Here is a 19,637-nt window from a genome sequence, read left to right as displayed (position 1 = left end):
CTGTAGATTTAAATTATTTTTCATTCTGTTGCCTCACTACATTTCCTTTGTCCTTATCTTTTCTTACCCAGTTACTCTAATAGCTTCTTGTCCCCTTGCCTAATTTTGTACTAAGATTGCTCTATCCTCTGCAGTGCAACCATGCTGATCCTATAAAATAGAAATCTATATCCCAACACTGCTTTAATTCCTCAATTGACACTCCACTGGCCTTATCATAAAACCCAAACTCTGTCACATGTTATACAGTCTGCCTCCTGATCTAGCTTCTTTTCTCAGCCCTTTTCTTGAATGCTTTCACCAGGGATTCCTGAACCACTTGCTTTTTCTTGAGTCTTACTTTTCACACTTTTATTACCCTTCCTTTTTATGGTCTGCTTCAAGTATTTTTCAAATATAAGCTCTGATGTTACCTTATTTGGGAGCTATTTCTCTTAATGTCTTCTCCCTTTTTGTATTGTGAGGTGTTTTTCACTGTATTTAAAAAATTTTTTTTAATCTTTATTATTTATTTTTGAGAGAGAGAGAGAGAGAGTATGAGCAGAGAAGAGGCAGAGAGAGAGGGAGACACAGAATCTGAAGTAGGCTCCAGCTCTGAGCTGGTAGCACAGAGCCCGATGTGGGGCTCGAACCCACAAACCATGAGATCATGACCTGAGCCAAAGTTGGACGCTTAACTGACTGACCCACCCAGACGCCCCTGTATTTTTTTTTTTAATATGGAACGCTTCATAAATTTGCATGTCACTCTTGCACAAGGGCCCTGCTAATTTTCTGCATCATTACAATTTTAGTACATACGCTGCCGAGGCAAGTATGTTTTCACTGTATTTTAAACCAATGTATTATTAATTTAATGACTGTTTATATACATTATCTATAGCCAGAGGATAAACATAATGCTAATCATTCTAATCACACTTTATGTACACTTTTGGATCCTTACTATGTGTCTGACGATGTTTAAAGTTCTTTATGCATATTTTCTAATATAGTCCTGACAAAAATCTTTGTACCCTGGGTACCGTTATTAATCTTTATTTTACAGATGTGTATAGTGAAGTACACACAGGGTGTTTGCCTAGGTATATGCTTCAGTATGCGTTTAGGGTCTAACAGAGCTAGAATTACAATTCAAATAGTCTGATTCCAAAATGTATATTCCTAATCATTCTCTATACCGCCTTTTGCAGAAGGTAAGACATGCCTTACCGATTTGACATCAATCAGATAGAATGTTGGTCCAGTAATGGTAGCAGGTTCACTCCAGCTGATGTTGATGCTAAAAGGTGATGTTGCTACCACATACACATTTTCAGGAGGACCATCTGGAGCTATAGAAATAGAAAATCAATTACCCTGAGACATGTGAGTTAGTATTCGCTACAATAATAGAAAAGGCCAGGAAAAAAGGATAGTTTTAATGAATTAATTATACATTATTTTGTAGTTCACAGCATGTTAAAGGCGTTGGCAAATTGAAAGAAGTAATTTCTTGCAATATAATTACTATACATAAACTTCCACGTGAGAGATAAATGATCATAAATATATGATTTTTGAACTCAAAACAATACTTTGACGTGTAAGTCTTACTATTGCAAAATAAATCTTTTAGAATAAAAGTTTTTATTTAAAAATAGATTGCTTAAGAATATTGTTTTAGGAAAACCTGCGGAAACATGTTTGACTACAGAAAAGTGAAACTGGCACATGGGAATTATATTTAAAATTGGGTTGCTTTTATTGTTTTCACTGAGGGAGAAACATAGGAAATAGGTTATACCAATGATATTATCGCAAATGTAAACATTTCCTGCATTCATTATGATTCCAAACAAATTCTTTAATTTGTTCTATTTGCATTACTGTTGCTTTTTTTTAAATCATGAGTGCAAAACAAGAGATAATATTTTAAGGTACTGACTACCGAAAACCCTTGTGTAAATTTTCAGTTTGCGAAACCGCTAGGAACTAGGAGGGTTAAGAAGGATTTAAGTCACACTTGATGGGACATGCGTTGAACTAGGCACACTGTTGTGCGTATCTCTGGCCTCCTACGGCCTCTTGTCAATTCTTAGGACATTAAATGTTGGGAGATAAGTATTTCACAGTATTTCTGATTTTTAAATCCACAGGAGCAAACATTACTGAACAAATATTATTCCACAGATCTGAGAAGGTATAAAGAAGAAGTTAAAACATACGTTTCCTCGAATAACTTATAAGAGCAAAACTGTTATCTTGGTCAAACAACAAAATTTCTGGACCTCAGTTTCCTCCTCAGATACATATTTCAAAGCATTATAAAAGAACCATGAATTCAAAATGTGTGAAAGTGGCCAGTTAGTTTACTATTTGCCCCATCATTGTCAATTAGTACAATGTATTATAATAAAGGGCAAAGTTAAGATAAAGACTAATTAGAAATACAAAGAATCGACTATGAGAGGGCAAAGGGTGAAGTGGTGAGTATAGATGGAGGAGGGAGTCTAGGTAAAGTTGCACAGAGGAGATGGGAATTGAATAGGCTTTGAAAGATGAGAAGGATTTCAATAACCAGAGGAGCAGGTTTAGGGGCACTTCTTTGCTAAAAGGATCACAGCCAAAGCCACAAAGACATAAACAGCAGGGTCCACAGACAGATAGAATTTTATCACTGTATAATTGCTTTCTTTGGTAATCTTATGTTTATTATTTTATACATTCAAAATTTATCCTAGGAAGGGGTCCACACACTTCATCAGACTGCTGAAGGAATCTATGGTACAAAAAAGATTCAGAATCCCTAAATTCAAGGAATACAGATTATTATAGAGAGACTGGTGTTCGTGGAGCAATATAGCAGGGAACAAACCTCAAGTAGTCCTTTGGGAACTAAGACAGGTTATTACAATAAATTTGAAGCTCATTCTTTAAATAATAGATTGTCATTGAAAGTTTTGGAAAAAGGAATGATTTTTCTAGTGATTTAGGAAGAAAACTCAGGTAGCTATGAAAAAGGTAAGTGCTCTGAAGCACTGAGCCCAGAGAGGCTATTTCCAAAAAGCCAGATGAAATGGGATGAGATCCTAAATTAGGATAGTGGCACTAGGCATAGATAGGAAGAGATGAATCCTGGAGCTATTTAGAAAATTTAATTAAAAAAAATTTGTTTTAACTTGAGGCTGATTATATGTGGGTAAAAACAGACATAGAATATGTAGCAAAAGCTAATTCCCATGTTAATCAGGAGAATGCTCATAGAATTCACACCATCAGCATATTCAGGAACAGATAATGGTTTTGGTAGGGACAAGACTATGGAAGGAGATAATAATTTTCTATTTGTACTCATTGAGTCAGACATTCACAAGGACTGAAATGCCTCACTGACGGTTTGAAGGATAAGCCTAGAAGACAGGACCAGGATGGAAAAGTTTTGTTTTTGTTTTTGTTTTTACATTTCAGATAATTCCTTACAAATCAGGATAGCATAAACATGGCAAGGATATCTGGTTCACGTGAGTCATATGCTCTGAAGAGAGCCAAAAGGTGTATTTCAGTATCAGATAGTTATTTAAAATGTTAATAGTAGTGGCAATTCTTTAAACTATGAATGTTTTATTAGCACTTAGAATATGCTTCCAAGAGAGATATTATGTGTGGAATTTAGGTACCTGACTCAGCCCATAAAAATACATTTTAGTAGTAGCATTAAAATATTTTAAAACAGTATTCAGATATAACAACAGAGGAATCTAGCAACCATAGCAAACCTGTATAGGGAAGTTTCTGTGGGAAAATGCCAAACATATCCTTCCTACATGTATCTTTTCTGATCCTTGTGCAACATTGACTCTCTGAACAGTGACTCAGAGATCTAGTCCATATGGCCCAAGGAGGCATCCAGGAGAGAGAGTGAAAAGGGGATGCTTCAGGATTCCGAGATGTGATGAGCTGCAAGGCGCCAATAATGATAACAGGATTGGGAACGTGATTTCTCTGGTAACTGATGTGGAGAGATCATGGAATCCCAGCACTAACACACCTGTATATTCTGAGATCTTCAGACTTTATTACTTTTAATTTTATGATCCTAGATTTCTGAAAAGTGCCTCAAATTGTAGCATAATTCATTTAGATAATTACACATAACAAATGAGAGCTGAGAGCTCTCCTGCCACCTGCATAATTGTTTTTGGATGCCCTAACAGAATAACATATTTCATCTTTAAGAGTGGCAACCCTCTTTCTTTTCCAAGCTGGATATTCCTTAGAAATGTTATGCCCACCTTAACAAGCAGCAATGTAACAAACAGCATCCCTGAATCTCTTTATTCACAATGTTAAACGAGGAGTGGATAGGCTTCAGGGCAAGGTATACCATTACTGATCACTAGTGCACACTTTCCTCATGGAGAAATCCGCTTTGAAAATGTTAGATGATTTGCAGGTTTTAATGACCTATCATCTGCTTTTGACTCTGTAAAAGGGGATAAGCTAGAAGTACAAATTTATTAAGACAACCACTAATTAATAATTGTTTTTATTATTTAACATTTATTAATCTTCTTGTACAACCTGCCTTCCAGGTCTGTAAGAAGCATTGTGGAAAGGAGCAATTTACTCACAGCCAACAAATTTAAAGTATACCATTTTAGGAACATATTTTAGGTTCCTTTTCTCTTTATTTATTCCCAAATGCTTTGCTGGCTTTTAGATGAGATGTATACATTCATCCAACTAACAAATATCGATTGAGCACCTTCTGTGTGCCAGACACTGGGAAGACACAAAGCCTATAAAAGTGATGGAAGTAATTGTGGACCTATCCATGTAGAGCTTCTAGAATGTAACGGCTATTCTTCACTGAAGAACTATTTATTGAACGCCTACTACACGGCGGGCGTTTTTGAAGTGCCAGTGATAGAGAAGAAAATCAAGGAGATGAAAATTCATAGAACCTCTATTTTAGTGGAGGGAGACAAATGATATTTAAGTAAATTATATACCATGCTAAGAAATGATATTCACTATGATAAAAAATGAAGCAGGGTAATAAGAATGGGGATGATGATGGGAGTTACTTTTAAATATGGTGGTCAGGGTATGCCTCTCTAAGCAGGTTAACATTAAAACAAAGATTCGAAGGAGGTAAAGAAGCATGAGAATGTTTGAAGGAAGAGTGTCACAGACAAGAGTATAGCTAATGCTAAGTTGCTGAGGCAGGATTTTGCCTGGTGTGTTCTAGGAATAACAAGGACTCCAGTGATCCTGAAGCCAGGTCAGAATGAGAGTATGAGAGGAAATGGGGACAGGTTTGTGTAGGGCCTTTAAGACCAGTGCTAGGGTCTTTGTAAGAACTGCTATCACGGACAAAAAGACAATGCCATACTATATTTTCATAGTCTAAAGGAGCCCTATAGATTTTGACACTTGGTATCTAACTCATACCAGAAAGATGGGTCAAATTTAATTAGATCAAAAGAGGAAATATTATCTCCAGAATCGAATTCATATACCTCTATAAAGTATACCAATTCAATGGCTGTCACGACTAACCTTTAAACCAAACTCATTCTAGCAGGCAGGCAAGATGGTCCATTATTGTTGCCCAGACATCACACACAGTTTACTGAGGATTTTCTGTGACTATGTGGATAGTAGCTTGTCTTTGGAAATGTTTCCAAGGAAATATGTCTACATCTCCTGTTTTCGGTAGTTTGAATCTTTTGGGTCTCGAGTGAGGACAGATCCAAAACCATTTCCCAAGGAAACCTTGGCTAGTCTTGCAAGCTACAATGTCTGTAGACCAGCTCAGAAAGCAGTACTGAGGCCTTGCTTCAACTCTTGTCTTCCATAGTAAAATGTCAACCCTGCAATCGTTCCTTAAATACCAGTAATCAAACCCTCATCAGGGAGTGTTGTTACTCCAAGCAGAGCTGAGAGGAAAATGACATTTAAAGAGCATTCATGGCACACACTAACCACTCACACTACTAAATATTTTCAGTTCTATACACTAATCAATAATTGTCAAAACGCAAGATATTTAGCCCCTCACTGAGCTGTGCTTTAATGACACTTTTTGAACTTTTCCAAAGATTTTATTTTTTCTCTTTTTAAAGAAATAATCACTCTAAACAGCATTTGTGTTTTCAGTAAATTTGATGAAATTGCCTGTTTTGTTATACAAGTGTTTCCAGTGTTGAATCCTGTGTGAAAAATTTCTCTTAGAATATATTATATCAATTTGTATTCATGAAGGATTAGAATATAATGGGATAAGAACTCCTAAATCTGAACTAAAAAAAAAAAAAGTAAACACATACATAACTAAACTGACATAGGAACATACTATATGAATATAATATGTACCTAATTACTTATTTCATCTGTATAAAGCAATTAAAGATACTCGTTTAATTCATAGGTAATTTAAGAGAAATAAATAGAAAACCAAACTGCTCAAGTCTGTTAAAAAACAACATCTAATTATTTTAATAGTGTCTCAAATATTATGGTGTACTTCTAAGCATATAATATTTTGAAATTTCTTTTAGGTAATATTCTTTTGGAAATTGTCAAAATTCCAAAAATACATAATAAAATATAACCAGTATTTTTTTTTTCTCTTTATTTCAGTGTGAAGTAAACTATTATTACAGTCACATAAGGGAGAATGCAAAATTACAATTATAAATGTCAACCACAAAAACCAAGGAAGTTTAAATCCTAAAGGCATAGAGAGTTGAAAATATGCCACTTTAAAAGCTTAGCAATGTATAAGCATCTTTGGGAGACTTTGTTTGTCTCTCCATAAACTGTCACATTCTGATTTAGGATTGTTTGTGAAATGAATCTAGTCAGTAATGGGCCAAGATATCACTATACCCTTTCTCTTATAAATCACAGCAATTTACTCAGTAGGAATGATCTATCTTTATTCTCTCATTCCCCATAATCCAATCACTTCCTCTCATAAGCACTTTTCCCCTGGTTTTCACAATAATGCATTTTCTGTAACTAACAACCATAATTTCCTGATTATCATGCTTCTATCCTTGCACAGGAATGTGGGTCTTATGTGGGTCAGGGTCATCTTTCCCATCCATCTGTGTCCCCGTGCTAAGTGTGTCAGCTGAAAGGTGAGTCTGGATAGACCATCATTTTGGCTAGTACATATAAGAGTTTTAATGCCCCTAAGTCTATATGCCAGTTTGATTAAGAACCATATATTTTGGTATGTCTAATACCATTCTTTCAGAATAAGCACATTCAAAAACTTGTTAGAACTTTGCCTTTTGCAGATCCCTGAAAATTTAATGATGAAAAATGTTGTAGAAAATACTGTATAGTTTTTAGTGTGCCATGCTAGAGTGACTTTCCTAAAAGAATAAATATAAACAAAAGATTTGACAACTCACAAGACAGAAAATATAGAGCTCTCTACACATGTGATTTAAATTGTATATCATTTAAGTTCAGCTGAAAGTTTATTTTAAGGGCCTACCCTTCAGGGTATTTTGGTTTCAGGATTTGGTACAATGGACCACCAGATTCCTACCTACCATCATCAATAAATGAGAGACTCCATTCTTCCTCAGCATATACAAGTATTAGCCCCTGGGAGTGAGTTCGCTTTGACTTAGCACACCTTTAAAAATTAGGTTTAAGTTTTACATGTCTCTCAGGACTAGAGGAAATCTAATTGGATGGTTTAAGTAGATTCCTTACATTTTAAATAATTCAGCTCATCAAGGGACCTAAAGAAATTTAGCAATTAGATTGACTATATTTATGCAGGCCAAGAGCATCTCAGGGCATATCCTACTGGTTACAATACTACACTAATCAGCTGTCCTTTCTTGGTGTTTAATGTTTCTCTAAACTCTGGTGATCTCATTGCCTCCTATGGGACACTATGACTGGTGTATAAAATATCTCCTACCATTCCACAAGACCTTAATTTTGTTTTATAGTGAGATTTCCCAACAGCAAGATAGCATCACAAAGGCAAATATTATCAGCCTAAGAATCTGTCTAATCAGACTGTTTGATGAATACTGAGAATGATTCATGGATGCCCATAGTATTAGCCCTCATTGAATGACCATTTTCTGTGATGTGTAATGAGTGATTTTCTGAGTCATTTCAATCTGGCTTAAGTTGAAAAAAAATACCAAATACATAAAACTCTCACTTCTAATACTAGCCAAACCAGTTAAGAATAAAAGTATTCTAATATTAGTACTATTGTTTTTAGGATCAGATAATACATCTTTTTCTAGAATAGCATTACGTCTACAAAATAACTTTCTTTTTTTTTTTTTAATTTTTTTAATGTTTATTTATTTTTGAGACAGGGAGAGACAAAGCATGAACAGGGGAAGGTCAGAGAGAGGGAGACACAGAATATGAAGCAGGCTCCAGGCTCTGAGCTGTCAGCACAGAGCCCTACGCGGGGCTAGAACTCACGGACCGCGAGATCATGACCTGAGCCGAAGTCAGCCGTCTAACCGACTGAGCCACCCAGGCGCCCCTACAAAATAACTTTCTACAACAGTTCTCAAAATATGGCCTCATACAAGCAGCGTCAATATTATCTGGGAAGTTGTTAGGAAAGAGCATTCTGTGGTCACACCCCAGACTTCACGGAATCAGAAGGCTGGATAGGGATTAAATTACTGCTTTTGTGATAGTTAAGGAAGCAGTGGAGAGTTTGGGATCTTGTGGTGATAGATGTGGAAATATGCATGCAGCCAACACACACTCCCCAAAGTGGTCTCCTCCTACCTTCCATTTATTCTGGAAAAACTATGAAGAGGTTTCTCCCTACTGTCACTCCCTCCCATTTCCAATGTGCCTAGAGTAATAACAGGCCATCGTGTTCCATAACAACATAAGAAAACATCATCAGTTCTACAGTAACTTGAAGCTCCGTGAAGGAACCACTTGGAATAATTCAGATGAGGCTATCACCATGATGGAGGGTTGGGGCCAGGATAAATGTTCCTATTTCCTCCTTCCCTTCATTGTATGCAGGTATAATCAGGGTAAAATAACTATCAGGTGTATCGGTAAAGAGACAGAAACTAAAAGTGTAAAGAAAAGTCCCATCCAATGTGTTTGGGAATAGAAATAGTTGCATTATACACTAGAAGCTTGTATAATATCTCCAGGTCTGTTTTAGTCCCAGTTGTCAAAGTTAATAATATCACATAGTGATAATCCTTAAAATTTCTTTTCACTGTTTGTCTTAGTTATTTTGCTGAAAAAGACATTGCATTTGCTTATGCAAATGAGATTTCAAAATATTTTTATTTATATTCTGGAAAACTTGCTTAAGGTTTGGCAAACTTTTTTTTTTGACATTAAATATGGAGTTGGAAGCTTTCGTAAACAGCTTAATTTTATATGCCTACTATTATTTCCTTTAAATTATGATTTCACCTGAATATCTTTTCTCTGTAATCCTACTTAGCACCCCTCTGCTTCTTTTTTGTGGTACTTTCATGTCATCAGGAGGCTTTACCCAAGTCCTAGTTAAGATCTAAGAGCACAGACTCTACCCTAGAAATAACTGAAATTCATGAATGAACCAATGTGTGTAAAGTTCTTAGAACAGAACCAGCACAGAACAAACACTTGATAAGCTGTTGTCATTATTCTTAACCACCCAGCCAAGGGCTCTCAATTCAGTTACTGGGCCCAACCGAAAAGTGCCCTAAACTACTAGGTATAGCAATTATATGGTCTTTGCAGATTTGGGAGTTTTCCATAGTCAAATCAGAGTTCTCCCAACTTTCTTAGTAAATGTAGAAGAAAACAAAGCTGAATTTTTGTTGATCCAGGGCCTAGTATTGAGGCAGACCTGAACTGAGCTTAATGACTGAAAATCACAAAGAATTAAGCCTAACTTCACACTTCTTTCTGAACGAAGAGAAAAAAGATTCTCAGGAGAGTCCAAATAAATATAATTCAACACGAGATGTGAAGTTTGAGATGAGAAAGTCAGAGAATTCATTTGAAAATTTGAAGGATAAAATACAGCTAGCTATACTTAGGGGAAAGATATTTTTTCTCAATTTTTTCTTGTGATAACTTAATGATTTAAAAAATAACTGATGATCTTTATAAAATCCTTTTATTTTTATTGATTTTGCTGAAAAACACATTCTATGTAGTTATGTAATGGAATTTCAAAATATTTTTTATTTAAACTCTGAAAACTTGCTTAATAACCTACCAAAAGCCCTTCTGAGTTAAATACATAGTGGGATGTTCTATTAAATTCTTTAATTTTATATGCTCACTATTATGACCTTTAAATTATGATTTCACTCAAATATCCTTTCTTTGTAATCATACTTAGCAGCCCAAATTTAGACGTTATTCTCCTCTGTTTTCTTCACGGACTATCAATCTCTTATGATCCCACCTTACTATACAAATTCATTAACTTTAGTACCTCAGTTAATTGTTTAGATACTGTTAGTGCTTCTAAAATAGGAATGCATTATTTTCCTTTATTGTTTGAAATATTTCTCAATTTATTAAATGCATATTTCTTTCCTACATGCAGTTATCATACTCCCTATATTAATAAAAGTTAAAATAAAAACAGTATCAGCAATATAAAATAGACTAGTTTTGTGAAATAAAAGAAGCTGAACATGTTAAACATGGACAGTAACTGGGAGAATTTTAATTTTGGCTATAACCATGCAAGTATTTGAAAGACAAGTTATAGACCAAAAAAAAAAAATTGAAGAAAGTAATTAATATGAACTACTTTGCAATGGAGATTTTGGACATTGAAAAACTTGCACATTAAGTCAAATGTCTTCCTTGAGTCCAAATGCCATACTCATTTAGTCTTAGATACTGAGTAGGCATGGAGGGTAGAAACATATACATATAACATAATCACCTAGTCATCTCTGCTTTTAAGGAGCTCAGAGTTCCACAAAAGAGAGAGAGAGAAACAATTATGAAGCAATATGTTCAATACTTTAGAAACAATTTTTAGATGTGTGAGTGGAAAGAGGAACTCATAGAAGGCTTTGTAAAAGAGATGTTTGGTGTGAAACCTAAAGAAAAGAAGCTGGTCTCCAAAAAGAAGACAGGATAGTAAAAAAGAATAGCAAAGATTCTGGAGCACAAAAGAGATAGAGCAAGGCATGTATGGAGAATATAATGCAAAACCATAGATGATCTTACAGAGCATACTAAAAAGTATGACTTATACACAACAGTAAAATAGGAAACTATCAAAGATTTTAAGCAGGGGAATAACATGGTCAGATAGGTATATTCCAAAGCTAGATTCAGGTAAAGGGTAGAGAAAATGGGACCAGAAAGACCATTTAGATAACTTTTGTAATAATCTAGGAAGTGATTTTTTTAAGTTTATTTGTTTACTTTGAGAGAGAGACGGAGGGAGAGAGAGAAGGGAATCCTAAGCAGGTTTTGCACGGTTCGCAGAGAGCCTGATGATGTGGGGCTCAACCTCATGAACTGTGAGATCATGACCCGAGCCAAAACCAAGAGTTAGATGCTTAACTGACTGAGCCACCCAGGCGTCCTTCTATGAAATGAATTTTAAGGGTTTCGATTTAGAGACTCTTAACAGAGAAAAGTACATTTAAGAAATACTCAGAAAGTAAATTCAGTACGACTCAGGTATGTACTTGGGAGTGAGGGATAGCTAGAAAGAATTAAGAATAATTCCTAGATGACTGGCTTGAACAATTAAGTGAACGATGGTACAATGCACTGCAACAGGGAACACACATGTAGGGAAGGTTTGCAGTGGGGCAGGGGCAATAGTAATAATGGGGTCTGACATGTGTGTGGAAGTAAGCAGTCATACCAGTAACTTCAACATAGGTCTAGAAGAGAGATGTCCTCTTGAACTACACATTTGAGAGTCTCAGGCAACTAACTGAGAAGACTTTCAACAGCATCTAACAATTTCACAGAAGTACAATCATCATGTCTAGAATAAATTATATCCATTTCCTCTAGTGTCAGCAGGTTAGAGCCATTCTAAAAATGCATTGTCACCAAATTGGCTTCTTTACGTCTTGCATTATATTTTCCCATTTATTCTTGGCTAACATCTCTTCTTGCCATTATGTAATTGCTTTTTTATAGAAGGGATAATACCTACCTTTGTTATGATAGCACTTATCACATTATAAGTACATTATACCATTTAGAATAAATTAAGGAAAATAATTGAATATATATTAACTCAGTAACCATTTCTTATTTTTAAAAATGTTAAGGAGTATTTTGCCCTCTATTTGGTTTTTCTTCTTTTTAGATCATAAAGTTGCATTCCTTGGAAGCCTCTTTGATGAAGCATGTTTTGTTGAATTTTTTTAACCTAACAGATGTTTGGGTAGTTAAAATTCCTCATGAGTATGGTATCCTGTGGTTTTCACAACCTAAGTGTTACCCCAGGAATTTTCCTTTTTTGCTGTCTTCCAGTCCTGGTGGTCTATAGGAGATGCACATTATGAGAGTCCCATTTCATTCCATACTAATTTCACACCCACACTCTTTTAAAGTTGTACATTTCCTCAGCATTATAAGTACTTATTGTGCACCATGGAGATATTTAACAGCTTTCCATTCATTCTACATTCCTCCCCCACACACAACTCAAATTGCTTTTGAGTATAAGGGTTAATCAGAAGAAAAAAAAAAGATGAGTAAAATTATCTGCAAGAGTTTAATGTTTCAAGTTAAATATTTCTGTCATTTGTAATTTTTGTGATTATGTTTGTATCTATACACACTCAGCATGAAGTAGAGAGTTATGGCTATTATACAGATGACTTAAGGAGAAAAGCAATTTGGCTTCAATTATCTAGATCAGAGTATGTGGGAGAAGGAAATATTAGCTTGAGTTGGCTGAATATTGTTTCCTTTATTCACTCTAGTTTACAGTGGTAGATTCAGATTCAGAAAGTAACCCAAGTTAATTCTCACTTTGCTTCCTGGATCTTCAATTTAGGTGCTCTTCTTTACGAGCTTAAAGAGAGTTAATATTACATATTTTCTTACTCTATACGCTGTTTTGGAACATTTTATATTTATCATTCAGACTGGGTGGTCTAGAGTTATTCAATTTTGAAAAGTTGATAGCAAACTAGCCATTAATTTCTAGCTCCTTATCAAGAAACTCCAGGTTTTGATATGAGGTTTTATTACTAAGTGCTTGGGTGCAACTTGATGCCATTACAAATGTCACATCTGAAATAGTGATTTATACTAATTTATATTGTTGTTTAGTCTTTCTTAAATTGAGAGAAATTACTCATTTTAATCATTTTATCTTCTTATACCCTATTATTAAAGAACATAACACTTTTTAAAATAATGATATATAATACTAAAATTATTATTTTTCTCCATTCAGGTTACTTTTTATGTTTGCAAAATATCTTTAATGTTTTTCATCTTTAATATTCAGAATAAATATCTAATCTTTACTTACTTTCTATCTTAAAAAAGCATTACTACTTTTCAAGATTTTTGTTGCTTGAATATTTTATTTTATTTTTACATCACATGTTAGTTCACCATATACATTATCTGGCAATAATACATGTAGTGTCTTTTGTCTTTCACATCAAATGTAATCTCAGATTATGTCTCCTGGGCTTAATATAATAAATAAAATTTTTCTTTCACTGTATAATTATGAAATTCAGATATGCGTGTATATAAATTAAATATATACACACACACAGTAAAATCAACTAAAATTCCTAGTTTTACCTACTTTCTTATCTCTAAGTATGTATGTATTTCTGTTTTCTAGTTAATTGGATTAGAAGTTATTTCTTTTCAAAATCAACAGGTTCAAAATAATGATATGTTTTAATAAACCAACCCAAATTTGATTGTCCCATATTTTTCTTTATATATAAAATTTAGAAAAAATGTCTTCTTTATTCCTGAGACTAAAAAAGTAACTAACTCATTCTCATTCTCGTAACTTACACAATTTCCTATTCGCACACACATATAGATGTTCAGATGAAAAGCTAGTAAGTTGGAAAATGCCAAGAAAAATCATGTCGTCACAAATTCTGAAATACATAAATCTTTTTACTTTTCTTTCTTTAAATTTTTTTTAATGTTTATTTATTTTTGAGAGAGACAGAGGCAGAGACAGAGTGGGGGGGGGGGGGGGCGGCGAGGGAGGCGGGGCCGGCAGAAGGAAAGGGAGACAGAATCCCAAGCAGGCTCCAGGCTCTGAGCGAGCTGCCAACACATAGCCTGCTGCGGGGCTCAAACTCACAAACCACGAGATCATGGCCTGAGCCAAAGTTGGATGCTTAACCAACTGAGCCACCCAGGAGCCCCGTCTTACTTTTCTTTCTTAATTACCATGGTAGAAAGGCGATTCTCCATGTATACTCTGGAATTAACATAGGGAAACTCTTTTATTCTATTGATAAACAACAGAGTAGAAAATCAGCTCTCAAGCATAAAGAAAAAGATTAGAGAGGGAGGGAGCCAAAACATAAGAGACTCTTAAAAACTGAGAACAAACTGAGGGTTGATGGGGGGTGGGAGGGAGGGGAAGGTGGGTGATGGGTATTGAGGAGGGCACCTTTTGGGATGAGCACTGGGTGTTGTATGGAAACCAATTTGACAATATATTTCATATTAAAAAAAAAGAGGAAGGGAATAGGAGTAGTATAGAAAACCTACTTATATATTGACAAACATCTTCATACCTAAGTAATCTCTAATGGTGAATTCAAATTGTAGCAACGAGATACTAGATCCAGAGGGAAGAAAAATACCGGATAAAAGACAAATTAGTGCTCCATAGAGAGGCACTCTATGGATTAGTCATCAATTAAAGACCTGGAAGCTGGCATGAAGAAAAGCCACTGCATTACTCTCCACTGCATCAAGAACTAATCAACCAACCAACCAACGAACCACCAATGGCAAAGAAAGGCATCCTGGTAAAACTAGGAAAATAATGCTATTTAAAAAAAAAAAAACAAAAAAACAAAAAACCTCACACTGCTTGTGAAAAGTTTGCAACACTTTACCATTATTCTTTCAGACCAAAATGAGCAAAATGTACTGGTAGGAAATTGAAAATGACTCAATGCTAGTAAATGGGTCATAGATATAAAAAGGGGGTAAGGAGGAGGGGGAACTAGGGTGGAAGCAATGATATTCAAATGGAAAAATTCCTAAATTTGCACATTAAGAATGTGGGATTCTTTAAAACCTCAACTTTACAGTTTCATTTACCAGATTCTGAATTAATCATGCTAATCGTCATTCTATGCTAATTGAACATCTAGCCTTATATCTGGAGTGCATGAGGAGATGATGCATGTGGAGAGCCCACTTGCTGGCTCACCGTAGTGTCCAAAAGCAGGTACTATCCGAGTGAGATGACTGTAAGGAGTAGGATGGGAATCCTCAGGGTTAGCAGATGCACAGGCACACCGTCTATTTTAACCAAAGGCTACAAATTAGCTTCCACGGGCCAGACCTGGGCTACTGATGTGCTTAGTTTGAACAACTAAATGCTTTTATATTAAAAAATAATTATCACAGGCAAGAAATGGAATGTTTTCACATTTAAAAAACCTAAATTTCCCATTTCTCTGAGAACATCAGAAGTCCTGATAGCACGGCCTGCTTATAGGACCCTCATCAGACTTTAGACAGCACATTCTCTGTTAATTTGTCACAGCTTCCACCATTCCCAACTGCTTTATAACAGCCTGCTTCAATGACATGATAATATACATGGAGAACCCGATAGACTCCACCAAAAGTCTGCTAGAACTGATACATGAATTCAGCAAAGTCGCAAGTTACAAAATCAATGTACAGAAATCAGTTGCATTCTTATACACTAATAATGAAGCAACAGAAAGACAAATAAAGAAACTGATCCCATTCACAACTGCACCAAGAAGCATAAAATACCTAGGAATGAATCTAACCAAAGATGTACAAGATCTGTATGCTGAAAACTATAGAAAGCTTATGAAGGAAATTGAAGAAGATATAAAGAAATGGAAAAACATTCCATGCTCATGGGTTGGAAGAATAAATACTATTAAAATGTCAATACTACCCAAGGCTATCTACATATTCAATGCAATCCCAATCAAAATTGCACCAGCATTCTTCTCGAAGCTAGAACAAGCAATCCTAAAATTTGTATGGACCACAAAAGTCCCCGAATAGCCAAAGTAATTTTGAAGAAGAGAACCAAAGCAGTAGGCATCACAATCCCAGACTTTAGCCTCTACTACAAAGCTGTAATCATCAAGACAGCATGGTATTAGCACAAAAACAGACACATAGACCAATGGAATAAAATAGAAACCCCAGAACTAGACCCACAAACGTATGGCCAACTCATCTTTGACAAAGCAGGAAAGAATATCCAATGGAAAAAAGACAGTCTCTTTAACAAATGGTGCTGGGAGAACTGGACAGCAACATGCAGAAGAATGAAACTAGACCACTTTCTTACACCATTCACAAAAATAAACTCAAAATGGATAAAGGACCTGAATGTGAGATAGGAAACCATCAAAACACTAGAGGAGAAAGTAGGAAAAGACCTCTCTGACCTCAGCCGCAGCAATTTCTTACTTGACACATCCCCAAAGGCAAGGGGATTAAAAGCAAAAATGAACTATTGCGACCTCATCAAGATAAAAAGCTTCTGCACAGCAAAGGAAACAACCAACAAAACTAAAAGGCAACCAACGGAATGGGAAAAGATATTTGCAAATGACATATGAGACAAAGGGCTAGTATCCAAAATCTATAAAGAGCTCACCAAACTCCACACCCAAAAACAAATAATCCAGTGAAGAAATGGGCAGAAAACATGAATAGACACTTCTCTAAAGAAGACATCCAGATGGCCAACAGGCCCATGAAAAGATGCTCAACATCGCTCCTCATCAGGGAAATACAAATCAAAACCACACTCAGATATCACCTCATGCCAGTCAGAGTGGCCAAAATGAACAAATCAGGAGACTATAGATGCTGGCGAGGATGTGGAGAAATGGGAACCTTCTTGCACTGTTGGTGGGAATGCAAATTGGTGCAGCCACTTTGGAAAACAGTGTGGAGGTTCCTCAAAAAATTAAAAATAGACCTACCCTATAACGCAGCAGTAGCACTGCTAGGAATTTACTCAAGGGATACAAGAGTACTGATGCATAGGGGCACTTGTACCCCCATGTTTATAGCAGCACTCTCAACAATAGCCAAATTGTGGAAAAAGCCTAAATGTCCATCAACTGATGAATGGATAAAGAAATTGTGGTTTATATACACAATGGAGTACTACATGGCAATGAGAAAGAATGAAATATGGCCCTTTGTAGCAACGTGGATGGAACTGGAGAGTGTGGTGCTAAGTGAAATAAGCCATACAGAGAAAGACAGATACCATATGTTTTCACTCTTATGTGGATCCTGAGAAACTTAACAGAAACCCATGGGGGAGGGGAAGGAAAAAAAAAAAAAAAGAGGTTAGAGTGGGAGAGAGCCAAAGCATAAGAGACTCTTAAAAACTGAGAACAAACTGAGGGTTGATGGGGGGGTGGGAGGGAGGGAAGGCTAGGTGATTGGCATTGAAGAGGGCATCTTTTGGGATGAGCACTGGGTGTTGTATGGAAACCAATCTGAAAATAAATTTCATATATTATAAAAAAAATAACAGCCTGCTTCATTCATTATAGTACCCCTTCACTTAACTTCCAGTTGCCCTGGGACTTAAATTTTTTCTTTAATTTTTTAAAAAAAATTTTTTTTTCAACGTTTATTTATTTTTGGGACAGAGAGAGACAGAGCATGAACGGGGGAGGGGCAGAGAGAGAGGGAGACACAGAATCGGAAACAGGCTCCAGGCTCTGAGCCATCAGCCCAGAGCCTGACGCGGGGCTCGAACTCACGGACCGCGAGATCGTGACCTGGCTGAAGTCGGACGCTTAACCGACTGCGCCACCCAGGCGCCCCTCTTTAATTTTTTTAATGTTTATTTATTTTTGAAAGAGAAAGACAGAGACAGAGACAGAATGCTAGCAAGGGTGGGGCAGAGAGAGAGGGAGACATAGAACCTGAAGAAGGCTCCAGGCTCTGAGCTGTCAGCACAGAGCCTGATGTGGGGCTCAAACTCACAAACTGTGAGATCATGACCTGAGCTGAAGTCCATCGCCTAACCGACTGAGCCACCCAGTTGCCCTTCTGGGACTTTAAAGTTTATTCATTCAGTCAATGTATCATTTTTTAATCAAATCTTCATGTGTGATTTTTATTTATTCCTATTGGCTGATGAAACTAAAACTCCTACTTTACCTACTTTCTTATCTCTAAGTATGTATTTCTTTCTGTTTTCTAGTTAATTGGATTAGAATAGTTACTTCTTCTCAAAATCAGTAGGTTCAAAATAACCATATTTATTTAATAAACCCAACCCAAATTTGATTGTTCCATAGTTTTCTTCTCTGTGTTATGGCACCATCATGCTCAGTATCACCTGAACTGGAAGACAGTTCATTCTCCCCTACCCACTTCAGCTTATTAAATCAAGTTTCACTCACTTAGAAAATATTTACAGAGTACCTACTCTCACCAGGAACCATTCTCTAGGCAATAGAAATAGCAATGGTCAAGACAGATTCTAAGAACAAACAAAAATAAAAAAGCTATTGCATAATTATAAATGCTCATTAAGGTAAGATGGCATTCTAGAAAAATACTGCAAGGCTATTTTAAATTGGGTGGTCAGAGAAATCCATTTTGGGCAGAAATCATTTAAGTAGAGGTATACATTATGAAAAGCTGCTCATGTGAAGATGGAAATAAAAGAGCATTCCAGTCAAAAGGAAGAAGGGGTGCAAAGGCCCAAGTTCTGGGAGTCAAGTGCAATTAAGCAACAGAAAAAGTAAATGGTGAGTATAGTGAGGGGAAAGTAGTTACAGATGAGGTTAGAGGGTTAAGTAAGAGCCAGGTCATGTAGGGCTTTGTTAATCGTGTTAAGAAATTTGAATTTTATTCTAAAGTAATGGAAATTCTTTGAATGGCTTTAAACAAAGAAGTGACATCATCTGATTTAGGTTTAAAAAGATGGGCCTAAAAGCTCAGGAAGTCAGTAAGAGGTCAATGCAGTGGTAGTAGTAACAAGGATAGGACTGGTATTATAGCAATGCAAATGAAGGGATGTATTTAGATGGCACAGTTGAAATAAATCATTGGCAGAGTTGAGGAGGAACAGAATTCTGCCTAGATTTTCATTTTCTGCAACCAGATGAGTAATGGTGAACTTTACTGAAACAGGGAAGGCTGGAGGATGAAAGGTTTAGTGTTTAGACCACATTAACTTTCAGTTATATTTGACACACATGCCCAATGATGTCAGTTGACCAGGTACATATACTGATCTGAGTTCTAGGGAGGAGTCAGAGCTGGAAATAGATATTTGAGAATAAGACTTTAAAGCCATAGGACAGGATAAGGTTACTTCAAGGTCAGATCTCCTAAGGGTTGTGTGTTGAAACAGAAAAAGGTCAAATATAGATATATGGGCTCTCCAACACTTAGAGTTAAAAAAAGTATGAGCAAAG

At 35.9% G+C, this 19,637-nt stretch overlaps 1 protein-coding gene, 1 long non-coding RNA gene and 1 other non-coding gene across 10 annotated transcripts in view; 1 reads left to right on the top strand and 2 right to left on the bottom strand.

The window, feature by feature from the left end:
- The window catches only part of PTPRQ (protein tyrosine phosphatase receptor type Q), a 199,425-nt gene that overhangs the window by 75,719 nt on the left and 104,069 nt on the right, over window positions 1–19,637 (bottom strand). For all 5 annotated transcript variants that reach the window (XM_045462798.1, XM_045462800.1, XM_045462799.1 and 2 more), the window contains one exon: window positions 1,213–1,334. In XM_045462798.1, coding sequence (XP_045318754.1) covers window positions 1,213–1,334 — 122 coding nt within the window. The remainder of the gene's footprint in view (window positions 1–1,212; window positions 1,335–19,637) is intronic.
- Window positions 1–19,637, top strand: part of LOC123590042 — a 168,187-nt gene that overhangs the window by 99,731 nt on the left and 48,819 nt on the right. The gene's annotated exons all lie outside the window — the stretch shown is intronic.
- LOC123592301 lies at window positions 714–816 on the bottom strand. Its single transcript, XR_006709694.1, has one exon. It is a non-coding gene; the product is annotated as a U6 spliceosomal RNA (small nuclear RNA).

The sequence above is a fragment of the Leopardus geoffroyi genome, chromosome B4 (assembly GCF_018350155.1).
Source record: "Leopardus geoffroyi isolate Oge1 chromosome B4, O.geoffroyi_Oge1_pat1.0, whole genome shotgun sequence".
Classification (NCBI taxonomy): Eukaryota; Metazoa; Chordata; class Mammalia; order Carnivora; family Felidae; genus Leopardus; species Leopardus geoffroyi.
The sequence above is the reverse complement of the archived record's forward strand: the minus strand, read 5'-3'. Positions and strand labels throughout refer to the sequence as shown.